We start from the raw sequence: 12,576 nt of genomic DNA, 5'->3' as shown, positions 1-12,576 counted from the left end.
TGGTCGTGGTAGCTGCTGAGGCCTGGTGGTGGTAGCTGCTGCGGCCTGGTGGTGGTAGCTGCTGAGGCCTGGTGGTGGTAGCTGCTGCGGCCTGGTGGTGGTAGCTGATGAGGCCTGGTGGTGGTAGCTGCTGAGGCCTGGTGGTGGTAGCTGCTGTGGCTTGGTGGTGGTAGCTGCTGAGGCCTGGTGGTGGTAGCTGCTGAGGCCTGGTGGTGGTAGCTGCTGTGGCTTGGTGGTGGTAGCTGCTGAGGCCTGGTGGTGGTAGCTGCTGAGGCCTGGTGGTGGTAGCTGCTGCGGCCTGGTGGTGGTAGCTGCTGTGGCCTGGTGGTGGTAGCTGCTGAGACCTGGTGGTGGTAGCTGCTGCGGCCTGGTGGTGGTAGCTGTTGTGGCCTGGTCGTGGTAGCTGCTGAGGCCTGGTGGTGGTAGCTGCTGCGGCCTGGTGGTGGTAGCTGCTGAGGCCTGGTGGTGGTAGCTGTTGTGGCCTGGTCGTGGTAGCTGCTGAGGCCTGGTGGTGGTAGCTGCTCAGGCCTGGTGGTGGTAGCTGCTGTGGCCTGGTGGTGGTAGCTGCTGAGGCCTGGTGGTGGTAGCTGCTGAGGCCTGGTGGTGGTAGCTGCTGTGGCCTGGTTGTGTTGGCTGCCAAAGCCAGCAGGTGGCTGCAGCGAAGGCTGTGTGCTAGTTAGCAACCAGGGATAGCAGGCCTAGTTCCAATCCACAAAATATCACCTTTAGACTTCACCATCCACAGCCATCAGTCATCAAATGCCACTTCTAGTCAACCAGCAGTAAATAAACGAAGAGTTTGGACAGCAGTAAGATCAAAAACTGCAAAAAATGAACAAAAAAGGCTCTGCTGCACTGTTGCCGTGTCAGCTGGTCCATCATCTGCTTCTCCTCAGAAGGATGGATGCAGGAGTGGACACAAACAGGACTTTCAAAGAGCAGTGGTCACATCGACCAGATATTCGCTCTCTTCAACATCATTTGAAAACATGTTTGTTGATTTTATTTCATTGAATGAAAACAATATATATGTTTGTGTTTCTCCAGGACTCCAGGTTGAAGGAAATCACAACTCAACAGGTAAATAGAGAAATTAACAAGAGAGAAAGAAAGTAGAATCTTCACTTCTTTCACTGACGACTCTCTTCTTTCTGTTCAGAGCCTGATGATGTCAGGTTGGTGGGAGGAGCCAGTCGCTGTGCTGGAACACTGGAGATGAGACAGGGAGACTGGAGACCAGTGGTTGGCGATGGCTGGACCCTGAAGGAAGCAGCTGTTGTCTGTAGAGAGCTGGACTGTGGCTTTGCTGTTTCTGTAGGACGGAGAAAGAAGTCCTCAAAAAGACCTGTGTGGTGGATCAGGTCTGACTGTGTTCATTCTGGATCTGCTCTGAGAGAGTGTGCAAGATCAGATTCCTCTTCTTTCATCCTGGATCTCACCTGCTCAGGTAAGCCCCTCAGTGACATCATCTATGACATCATCTTTGACAGCAGTGTTCCCAGTATGTTCCTTCCTCTGTCCCAGTGACAGTCAGTGGTTTCCACTGGACTGAACTGTAAAGTTCTCCAGGACAATGACGTCCTAGAATGTAGAGAAGTGGGCTGGTTTCTGGAAGCTTCAGACCCTCCATAGACTGCTGAGCTTCACCTGGCAGGACACACCTGTCTGTCTGTCTGTCTGTCTGTATGTCTGTCTGTCTGTCAGACCTGTGACATCACTTCCTGTTTTGAGGGTCCATCTTGTTGAACGGAGGGTAAATGTGACCTTTCATCTCTCGTCCCTCCTCTCCATCTAAAGTCTTACCAAACTCCTTTCAGTAGAGAACTACAAACAGCCAGGTCATTTCACTGGCTTCCAGTCCATTTTAGAATTGATTTGTTCATGTTAATGGAGGTTTTTCATGTCATGTCCTCATCCAAGGCTCTCCTCAGAGGGTTGACAGTGGCAGACATGTTTGCAGCAGCATCCTGGGATTCTCCGTGCCCTTTCATCTGTTTCTATCTGCCAGATGGATCTGAATCCTCCCCGACTCATTGAGTGTTAAATGAGCTTGATGGCCGATGAAGCGTTGACCATCTGGTGCTTTTATGCACCAGATGGTGCTGTGTAGCTCTAATGTGATCATCACAGGTAAGCGGCTGCATGAGGACATGGACGTCCCCACTATTCTGCAACAGCAGTGCTGTGTGAAGAGAGTGCAACACATTTCTTTGTCACACGGCTGATATGGTGTTAACGTGGCACTGTTGGTGTCTCCCTGCCTTATTATGTGGAGCATCCACAGTTAGTGAAGTGTTGTGTTTCCTGCTTGTGGACCTCGGTGTCACAGTAGGACAGAGGCCACATCAGAACCCAAAAACAGAACAACAGCGCTGTGTAATGACTGGAGAGGACACTGGCGCTGCTCTGTTCGCCGCTTCTCCCCCCGCGTTTTTCCTAATTTTACTAGTCTTTTAAACTCTTTACTAGTTCTCCTCGTGTCTACTTTCAACACCTTCTGTTCGACACCTTTCTGGTCCTCGGATCTGACTACAAATCTCCCCCTCTACCTGTGGAGTAGGCACCTACCTGCTTGGATCTCCAGCTGTCAACATCGCCCTCCGGGAAATAAAAACTCTGTGGACCTAACCACCTCCGTCCCCGTCGGGTTGCCGACCTCTGTCACTCCGGTCACATCTGTTTCTGTCGTCCTGTCATGGTCTGGATTGTCCTCGCTTGCCTCTCTGTTCTCCATCTGTGCCCGCGACTTGCTGGCTGCTCTGGCCCACGGGATAGCGGGCTAGCTGGAAACTGGTTACTAGCTAGCCAGTTGGTGACTAGCTGGCTGCTACCTGTCCGTGCCACTGCTGTCAGCTGTCCGGGACCTGCCAGCAGCGCTGGGCCATTGGCTAGCTGGCCGCCGGGGGACTGGCTACATGCTAGCAGGTCGACGGCTAGTTGGCTGCTACAACCCGGCCCTCCACCATTGCCCCCTGGCACTTCCAAGAGTTGGCTGACGTTACTAGTTAGCGAGCTCACTGCCAGCTGGCTGCCGACTAGTGCTGGCATTGCTTGGCTAGCTACTAACATTACTAGCAGTGTCAGCAGGAACAACGACAGCATGGTGCTAAAACACCGGCATCCCATCTCTGAACTCCTCCAACTACACTGTTCAATAAGCACTCCTCCCGGATATGTTACATCCAACAGCATCAAAGAACTCGGACTTCCTTGTCGGCCACGATATGTCCACAGAGGCAGCCGGAGAAAGTTTGTCTACTCCGGCTCAGGGAATTTGATTCCTTCTCTGTGGGCCAATCAGCACACTCCAAAGTCATGATGTCATCACCATAACAATTACAACGTGCGCACTGTTTACCTCACTCCTCTACCCAGAGCTCCTCAACCCATCATTTATTTCTGACTCAGCACTGGATTTTCTCTGTCTCACCCAAACTTGGCAAAAACCCATGGACTATTTTTCACTCAATCAAGCCACACCCCCTGGATACTCCTACATTGACAAACCTCGTCTGGATAGTCGAACTGGAGGTGGAATTGCCATCATTCATCGCTATGACATCAAAACCAGTGCAACATCCATACCAACCCCTCCATCATTCAAATCCCTTTCTGTTAAACTCTCTGGTCCCAAGCCCCTGGTCATTGCAGTCATTTACCGTCCCCCCAAAGCCGACCCTGCCTTCCCCTCTGATTTATCTGCATTCCTTACCCAGCTCTGTGCTATATCTCCATCTGTTCTCCTCCTGGGTGACTTCAACATTCATGTTGGCTCCTCTGACTGCAAACCAGCAACTGAACTTCTGGAAATCCTCTCATTCTTTAACATCACCCAACACATTGATTTTCCAACCCATCACAAAGGCCACAACCTGGATCTGGTCTGTTCCACTGGAATCACCATCAGTCACCTAGCCAGTTATAACCTTCACATCTCCGACCATCTGGCCATCACTTTTCAAACTCACACTCCCTCCCCCCACAAGAAGCAAAAACGCACCATCACCTTCCGCAATCAAGTCCATCAACCCATCCTTTCTCTCCACATGTCTTTCTGAGTCCATCTCAAAACTCATCATCACCCATAAGAACTCCCCTGACAACCTGGTCAACTGCTACAACTCATCACTCTTGCACCCGTTCAGTCTAAATTGGTCTCATTTACCCACTCTGCTCCATGGTACATCGACGAACTCCACCGTGTCGAATCCAAACGACGCCAACTTGAACGGCTTGCCATGAAAACGGGTCTTACTGTCCACCTGGAAATGTACAAACAACACCTCAAGCTATACAAAGAAACCCTGAACTCAGCCCGCTCCTCTCACTACTCCGGAATCATCCAGTCTGGCAGCAGAAATCCAAGGACCCTCTTCAATACGATTAACACACTCCTCAAGCCAATGGACACCATCTCGCACTCCTCCTCAGTTGAAAAATGCAATAACTTCCTATCCTTCTTCAATGACAAAATCAGCACAATCCACAGCCAGTTGACCACTTACCCCGCTCCACATCCCGAACCTGAGCCCCCCCTAACCACCGGTCAATCCTTCTCCACATTTGCTACCATCACCTCCTCTGACCTCTCCTCCATAGTCTCAACCATGAAATCATCAACCTGCAACCTGGACCCACTTCCCACCACACTTCTAAAGGCCTGTCTCCCCACTCTCTCCACCCTCATCACAACCACTGTAAACTCCTCTCTTTCCTCTGGCCATGTCCCCTCCTCCCTAAAGCTTGCTTCAGTCACCCCAGTATCAAAGAAACCCGGCCTGGATCCCGATTCCCCTAACAACTACTGCCCCATTTCCAATCTGCCTTCTCTGTCTAAAATCCTGGAACGTGTTGTTGCCAAACAACTCATCACCTACCTAGACTCCAACGACCTCTTCAAACTCTTCCAATCTGGTTTCCGCTCCAAACATAGTACAGAAACTGCCCTCCTCAAAGTGACCAATGACCTTCTGCTATCCTCTGACACCGGCTCCCTCAATATCCTCTTCCTCCTTGACCTCAGTGCTGCCTTTGACACGATCAACCACTCCATTCTCATCTCCCGTCTCCAATCCACCCTCGGCGTCAGTGGCACCGCCCTCTCCTGGCTCAGATCCAATCTCTCTGACAGACACCAATTCATTGCCATAAATAACTGTCAATCAGCCACTGCTCCTCTCATCCACGGTGTCCCCCAGGGTTCTGTGCTTGGTCCACTCCTCTTCATTCTGTACATACTTCCACTTGGTCAGATCCTCCGTCACCATGGTCTCCAGTTCCACTGCTACGCCGATGACACACAGCTTTACCTCCCCTCTGTAGAAGAAAATGTGTTACCTTACAATTTGTTTTTCAGTTTTAATGTTACTTTCTCTCGGGAACATCAAATGTCTTGCTGAGCTGATCTTGTTGTATGTAAGCCTTGTCATGTTGATGAAAAGACCCTCTGATCTGTCCCCCTTCCTGGACCGTCCCCGAAACACCTTCATCTCACATACTTGATCAAGGCCTTCATGAATGGCCCCTGTTGTGACACTATGTAGAAAGAACCCAGCTGTTCCGAGGGAAGTCACACCTTTATGTTGTCTCAGGATGTCTCTTCCAAGTTGGGAGAGATGCGTATTGAATCTATGTAAATCCACTGTTTAGACCTGCCCCTTTGGTTCTGTGTATAAAGTCATCGCTCACGCCACATATGGCAGAATGGACTGTGTGGCAGCGCGACATTGTCTTTTCTCCACTGTCAGTGATTAAACCTCATTTGAACCAGCCACAGAATTGGACCTGAAGAGTTTTCTTCCACAATATGGCGTTGTCGGCATCTCGCTAACCCTGGGCTAGAGGACGTCTGGACTGGATGGAGTCATTCTGAATATTAGCAATCGGCGCCAAATTCAAAGGGTAAAGGAAGCCTCTTGTAAAATTCCTAACTTTTGCTGATATTCACAATGCTCTGTTTCAAGTCCGGATCTTCCATAGACCCATAACGCGATTTAAATTTTCAAATAGCAGCGGTTGACTGCAGGCTGTTCTGGTGAGTTTTAAGCAAAAAGGCCTTTTGTAGTATAATAACAGATTGCATGGTGGAATTCTCCGTCACCTTATGGGTTTGAGTTTTTCTCGGTGTAACAAATTATTATATGAGGTTGATGATATTGAAGTTGGGGTAACCAGACCGCCGCTCGTATTATCCTAAATCCTATTGGTAGTATAATGACAGTTTGCATAGTAGAATTCTCTGTAAATTAGGATTTTTCTGTGTGAGGGATTATTATATGAGGTTGATGATATTGAAGTTGGGGTAACCAGACCGCAGCTCGTATTATCCTAAATCCTATTGGTAGTATAATGACAGTTTGCATAGTAGAATTCTCTGTAAATTAGGATTTTTCTGTGTGAGGGATTATTATATGAGGTTGATGATATTGAAGTTGGGGTAACCAGACCGCCGCTCGTATTATCCTAAATCCTATCGGTAGTGTAATGACAGTTTGCATAGTAGAATTCTCTGTAAATTAGGATTTTTCTGTGTGAGGGATTATTATATGAGGTTGATGATATTGGAGTAGGGGTAGCCAGACCGCCGCTCGTATTATCCTAAATCCTATTGGTAGTATAATGACAGTTTGCATAGTAGAATTCTCTGTAAATTAGGATTTTTCTGTGTGAGGGATTATTATATGAGGTTGATGATATTGAAGTTGGGGTAACCAGACCGCCGCTCGTATTATCCTAAATCCTATTGGTAGTGTAATGACAGTTTGCATAGTAGAATTCTCTGTAAATTAGGATTTTTCTGTGTGAGGGATTATTATATGAGGTTGATGATATTGGAGTAGGGGTAGCCAGACCGCCGCTCATATTATCCTAAATCCTATTGATAGTATAATGACGGTTTATAAAGTGAAATTCTCTGTGATTGAGGATTTTTCTATATGAAAGATTGTTATGCGAGGTGGATGACATTGAAGTTGGGGTAGCCAGACCGCAGCTCATGTCATTGTAATCCCTACTTGGAAATGTAATGACGATCTGCATGGTGAAACTCTCTGTGATCTTATAGATTTCAGTGTTTCTCTTTGTAAAAGATTGTTATATTGAATGAATGGGATGTGTATAACCGGTTTGACAGTTGTATGAGCTCATTGTAACGTCTTGTTTGTCAATGTTGTGTATTTGTGTTTTGCTGTGATTTAAGGCCCGCTGTGGCCATAAAAATGTTGTTTTCTTGCTGTGAGAAATTATTGCTGGAATTGAGTAGTTGTTCAGGAGGTTACAATTGAACACAACATTCCAGCTCTAGTTCCTTATAGTTAATAGCCTTTTGATCACTGTGATTCACGACTGCTGTTTTGCGATAAACCACGTGGCTAAGAGCACTTTATTTTCATGTAAATACAAATTTTTCTTCACTGTGTAGAATCACTTCTTTAGCTAGTTGGGTCGTAAGTCTGTTTTAATTAATTTTCCCCAACCTACTTTAGTTTTCTTTTAAATACGTTATATTCTATTTTTTTTTACTTCTTATTACTCAAGACTGTTAGTAACTTGCCCTTTATCCCTTCTCTAACTAGTTGGGTTGTCTCTCTGTTTTAATTAGTTTCCCCCACCCTGCCCTTTGTCTTTACTATAGTTTAATTGGTTCTTTTAGTATTCTGGCTTCTCTTTAGCCTGTTGATTCGTTTATTTTTTTAATTCACGTCACCCTACCTACCATCTATTATTTTAGTATTTTTGTAAATATTTCATTTTTTCATTTTTTCAATTTTATGATTTCTTGTTTCTCATAACTAATACTGTACCTTATCCTTCTAGTATTATCATTTCGTTTGAGCCGGTTGTTTCAGTATCAATTAATTTGACCCCTTTTATTTTTTGTCAAAATACTGTTCTCAATATTTAGTACTATTATTATTTTCTCGTTAATCTTTTCATAATATTTTTTTTAATTGTATTTTTATTTTCACTGTATTTCATTTTTATCTTTATTATTTTTTTTTTTCATTTTCGCCTGGTTTTTGCCTGGAATGCTCTATACAAATCTGGCACCCTATTGAACGGAATTAAACTGAGAGAGTGTTCAGAGACACCAGGATGAACGCATTCACAGTAGTGTTCATCAGGCAGAAATACAGTACGTTCAGTTCACGTTCTTCCCAAAATATGAACGAGTTCAAGAACTATCGTTCAATGAACAGGTTCAGGCACAACACTGTTTAGCAGTATTGCTTCTGTAACTAGTTTGTTGTCTTTCTGTTTAATGCATTTTCAGCAACCTACCTGTTGCTATTTAGTCTTTTTGTAAATACATTATTTTTCTATTTTATTACTTCAGGTTTCACATACTGTTAGTACCTTGTCCTTTAAGTGTTATTGTTTATCTTAACTAGTTTGCTGTTTTTTATTTGTCTATATGAATTAATTTTTACCTTTTGTTAATATTAGTTTTTTAATTTTTTAAATGTATTATTTTCATTTTTAAATTTCTCGTTAATAATTATGTTGGTTTTATTATTTATTATTATTTTCGCTTGTACATTTTATTTTATTTTTTCTCTCTTCTAAAAAAATAAAAATAAAATAAAAAAAAGGAGGGATAAATTAACTGAATTATGTGACTTGCCATCAATCCTAAAGACCTGCCCTCTGTTAAATTGTCTTCTGAAGTTGTTAACACAGTAGGTGTCTCCGGCATCACTAAACAAAACCCAGTAAGTATTCCAATGACAGTGGAATTAGGCCCCCTATCTGGAGAACATGCTTTTCTAATGGCTACTGATACCCTTCTGAACTTACTGGGTCGTGATTTATTATGTCAATTTGACTGCACCATTAAATACACCCCTGATGGGGTATATATTGATGTACCTGATGCTAACGTTAATACTGTGTTTTCTATGCTACAACAGGTTTCCCGATCAGTGAGCTATGCTTGGCAGTTGCCCTCTCCTCAACTTTCTTTAAAACTTCAAACAATCTATGACCATATAACCAAACAACCCACTTCTCCTTTCTTTTCTTGGCTGATTTCTGAAATATCTGACTCTTTGCTCTGGTTTCCCTCACTCCATTGTCTAGCTCATCACGATGCAGTTCCAAATTCTGCGTATACTCAAAAAGCAGAGCAAGATGAAGGAGCAACCTCCCTCTTGCATGTTAATGAGATATATTTTGGTCATGCAGGAATTGCACTTGATGTAAAACTATCTCTCACTCAACAACCTATGTTTCAGAAGGATGACGGTGTTCCCCACATTGCAGTAGCTACCGCTAACAAATGTGACACCTTGGAGCTGGGCAAGATGGTAAAGTTATTCCAATGTTGTAATGACAAAACATTTTGTGATACTGTAGCCAGTTACCCACTGTACAAGGTTGGCTCTTTGGGGTACATCCTGTGTGTCTCTTTTGACCCACAACCTGTTATCTTTTCAACTCTGTCACAGACAGAACCACACCTAGCCCCCCCAGCCTATTTCTCCATCCACAACCTCCTCCCATCTTCTCTCCCAGATCCCTCCTACTTTGTGGTCCTCCCACCCTAATGATGTGGGACTGATTCTTTCTGCTTCTAGTGTAAAAATAATGTCAACCCAGATAAACCACTCCCAAAGAAACGCCAGTATCCCCTTAAACCCGACACAGAACTTGGAATTGCACCTGTGATAGAGTCCCTGTTAGAACAAGGAATAATAATAGCTACCTCCAGCCTCTGTAACACTCCCATTTTGCCCATACAAAAAAACAAACAAACAAACAAACAAATAAGACAAGTTATAAGATCTCAGTGCAGTTAATGATGTGTTAACCCTATTTTTCCTGTAGTTCCAGATCCAACCACTATCCTCTCCTCCTGTTCTGTTCATCCCAGATCACTGTATTTTTTTTATTTCAGTCACGCTGTAGAAACTACTTCCTCCATGCTACTGAGATCTCCACTAAACACTATTTGCCCCCCACTCTGTCTCCTATGTTGTCTTCCGCTCTGAAACGCAACATTTTTCCTCCTCTAGACAGACTTGTTATGAGTTCACCCTTCTTTCCAAACCTAACCTTACTATTGAGCGCTGATCACCTCTTAACTCTGTTTCCCTCCTTCCTTCCCTAACTGATGGCAAGCCATATAGTTGTGAAAGTTGATCTTAGTTGATCATTATGCTCGCCCCATCCCGAACCACTAGACAAACCACTTGCAAAACCTGAGTTAATTTGTTTGTAGATGGTAGCTCATACCGCTCTCCCACTGGAGCACTTGACTAGAACCCTATGAAATCCGTTTTAATTTTTCAAGATTCCTTTTATTTTTCTGGAATTTCGTGCTCTCCGTTTTATTTTTCTAAATTCGATGTTTTCCCATTTAAATTTTTTTCCCAAATCCCGTACTTCCAGTTTAAATTTTTCTTTATCCCGGTTTCTGTTTAAATTTTTCTAAATTCTTTTTTCCAGTTTAATTTTTCTAAATTTTTTATTTTCCATTTTATTGTTTTTTTTCCCTAAATTCCATGCTTTCTGTTTTCCATTTTTCGAACTTCTGTGTTTTCCGTTTAAATGTTTCTAAATTTTGTTTTCCGTTCTCATTTTTCAAAATTCTGTTTTCTGTTTTCATTTATAGAAATTCAGTATTTTAAAATTTTATAGCATTTTTTTCATCAAATAGTGTCTAATCGTGTAGGTGATAGATAAAAAAAAAAAAGAAATTTCTAGCAGCCCCCTGCCCCTGACTTTCGCTGTGTCTAAAATCAGCGTATCTGTCAATCCACTCGCTGCTATTTATGTTTCACTTTTCAGACATGCTGGATGAGGCGGTGTTCCCGTTGATTACACAACGTTTAACCCCCCCCCCCCCCCCCCCCCTTTCCCCTTTTCTTTCAGCTTAGGTATGGTAACAAACTCTTATAATGTTCGAGAAAACATTGATTTTCAGATTTTGACAAATTCCACGAAATTCCACGTTTTACAGGTATTCTTGTCAGATTCTGCGTTTTAGTCTATGTGCATTGTGGGAATCAGAGAGCCCTACACTTGACTCAGGTTATGCAATTGGTCCCCTATTTGAGATCCTAGAATCTCACCCACCCCCTCCCACCCCCCATGCTCAGCCCCACAAGCTGAGCTCTTTGCTTTAACGTGGCTACGTTACAAGCAGCCCCCGACACCTCTGAGCGCTCTGCCTGGTTGTGTTGTTTTATGAATTGTGGAGCTCCTGCGACAGCCGCGCATTAGCCACACATTTCTTGCTTCCTCAACTTGTTTGTGTGACACATGATGTGACTCACAGGAGCAAATGGGGAATGGTTGCTGCAATAAGCAGATTTACGTTGCTCCTGTTACGTCCCTAAATTCAAACAATTTTGTCGACACAAACCAAGAAGCACATTCCCCCCGTGAGGACTCTTTTGTAAATATGCTGATTGACTTTGTACAAAGTCATATGTTCACATGTTATTGTTATTGTTTTTTTAATCATATGTTTTCAACATAGACTGAAGTTTTTGCAAACAGAAAAGCAGACACCACAACAGTGACTACCCTGCTCCTCAGAGACATTGTCTGCCTGTTTGGGATCCCACGCTGCATTAACAGCGACGACGGCACCCATTTCAACTCCTCTATCACACGAGAACTCTGCAAGGAACTGTGTTCTTCTGTCTAAGCTCTGCACTAACAGGTGATCGCAGCCCAGACACCTTCCACTGACGGGGACTGTCACAACCTCCAGCCTGGTGATTTCAACCCCAAAGCAGTTCAAGCAAAGGAACGCTCTCCAGCCCAGGTGGACCGGTCCATCTCAAATACTGCTGACCAACAACACTGTCATGAAGTGTGAAGGATACCCCACATGGATCCACTCGTCACGCTGCAGAAGATCAACAGCTCAGCGGGATGCCAACATGGACCAGTGAAGATCAACAGCCCAGCAGGAGGACAACCTGGAGCGGTGCTGTTCTGACCAGATGCTGATGAACGACACCAACATGGCTGCTGCTTGTGACCGGATTATCACTTCTGTGGCTCCCTTGGCAGTATCAGTATTAAGCAATGGGGACAGAAGGTTGCGTTGGAAGATCTCCTTCTTAATACTGCAGCTATGGAGCCACCAGAAAGAAGCATATCAGGGATAGCTCATCCCTCCTCGAATGCAGTCTCCAGCCTTCGTCAGAAACGGGAAACTGGACCAAATACAATCTCCACACACGACCAAATGATTTCCACAAACACCTATATCAACCTGACTAGGATGGTAGCTTATCACAGCTCAAATTCTACCAATTGTTACGTATGTGGTTTCATCCCACATAGCACAAATGAGGGCCTCCCCCTGATGGCTCTGCCCATTTCTGACTGTGACACGTGCCATTTACTTCACCTAAATACACAGACATCTTACACCCATGAACTGTGCCCAGTTTAACCTGAACTAAGACCTTTACCTTGCAAAACATCCACAAGCAAGTGTCAGACATGCACTGATGTCCCTGCTGCCATCCCTCTTAGGGTAGTTCCACGACCATTAAAGTGGTGTATTAAAGGTACCGGAGTTGGTCATGACATGGGACATTCGAACTGTGACTCGCT

The 12,576-nt window shown here is 44.5% G+C and overlaps 1 protein-coding gene across 1 annotated transcript in view; it reads left to right on the top strand.

Annotated features, from left to right (window-relative positions):
• Window positions 1–12,576, top strand: part of LOC311010058 (scavenger receptor cysteine-rich type 1 protein M130-like) — a gene marked incomplete at its 3' end in the record, with an annotated part of 217,298 nt that overhangs the window by 18,517 nt on the left and 186,205 nt on the right. Inside the window, exons 2-3 of the mRNA XM_084004539.1 lie at window positions 1,048–1,080; window positions 1,160–1,447. Coding sequence (XP_083860665.1) covers window positions 1,048–1,080; window positions 1,160–1,447 — 321 coding nt within the window. The remainder of the gene's footprint in view (window positions 1–1,047; window positions 1,081–1,159; window positions 1,448–12,576) is intronic.

This window comes from Eutrigla gurnardus (assembly GCF_963514095.1).
Source record: "Eutrigla gurnardus genome assembly, chromosome: 24".
NCBI classification, from domain to species: Eukaryota; Metazoa; Chordata; class Actinopteri; order Perciformes; family Triglidae; genus Eutrigla; species Eutrigla gurnardus.
Note: the sequence above shows the minus strand (reverse complement) of the source record. Positions and strands in the feature narration are given on the sequence as shown.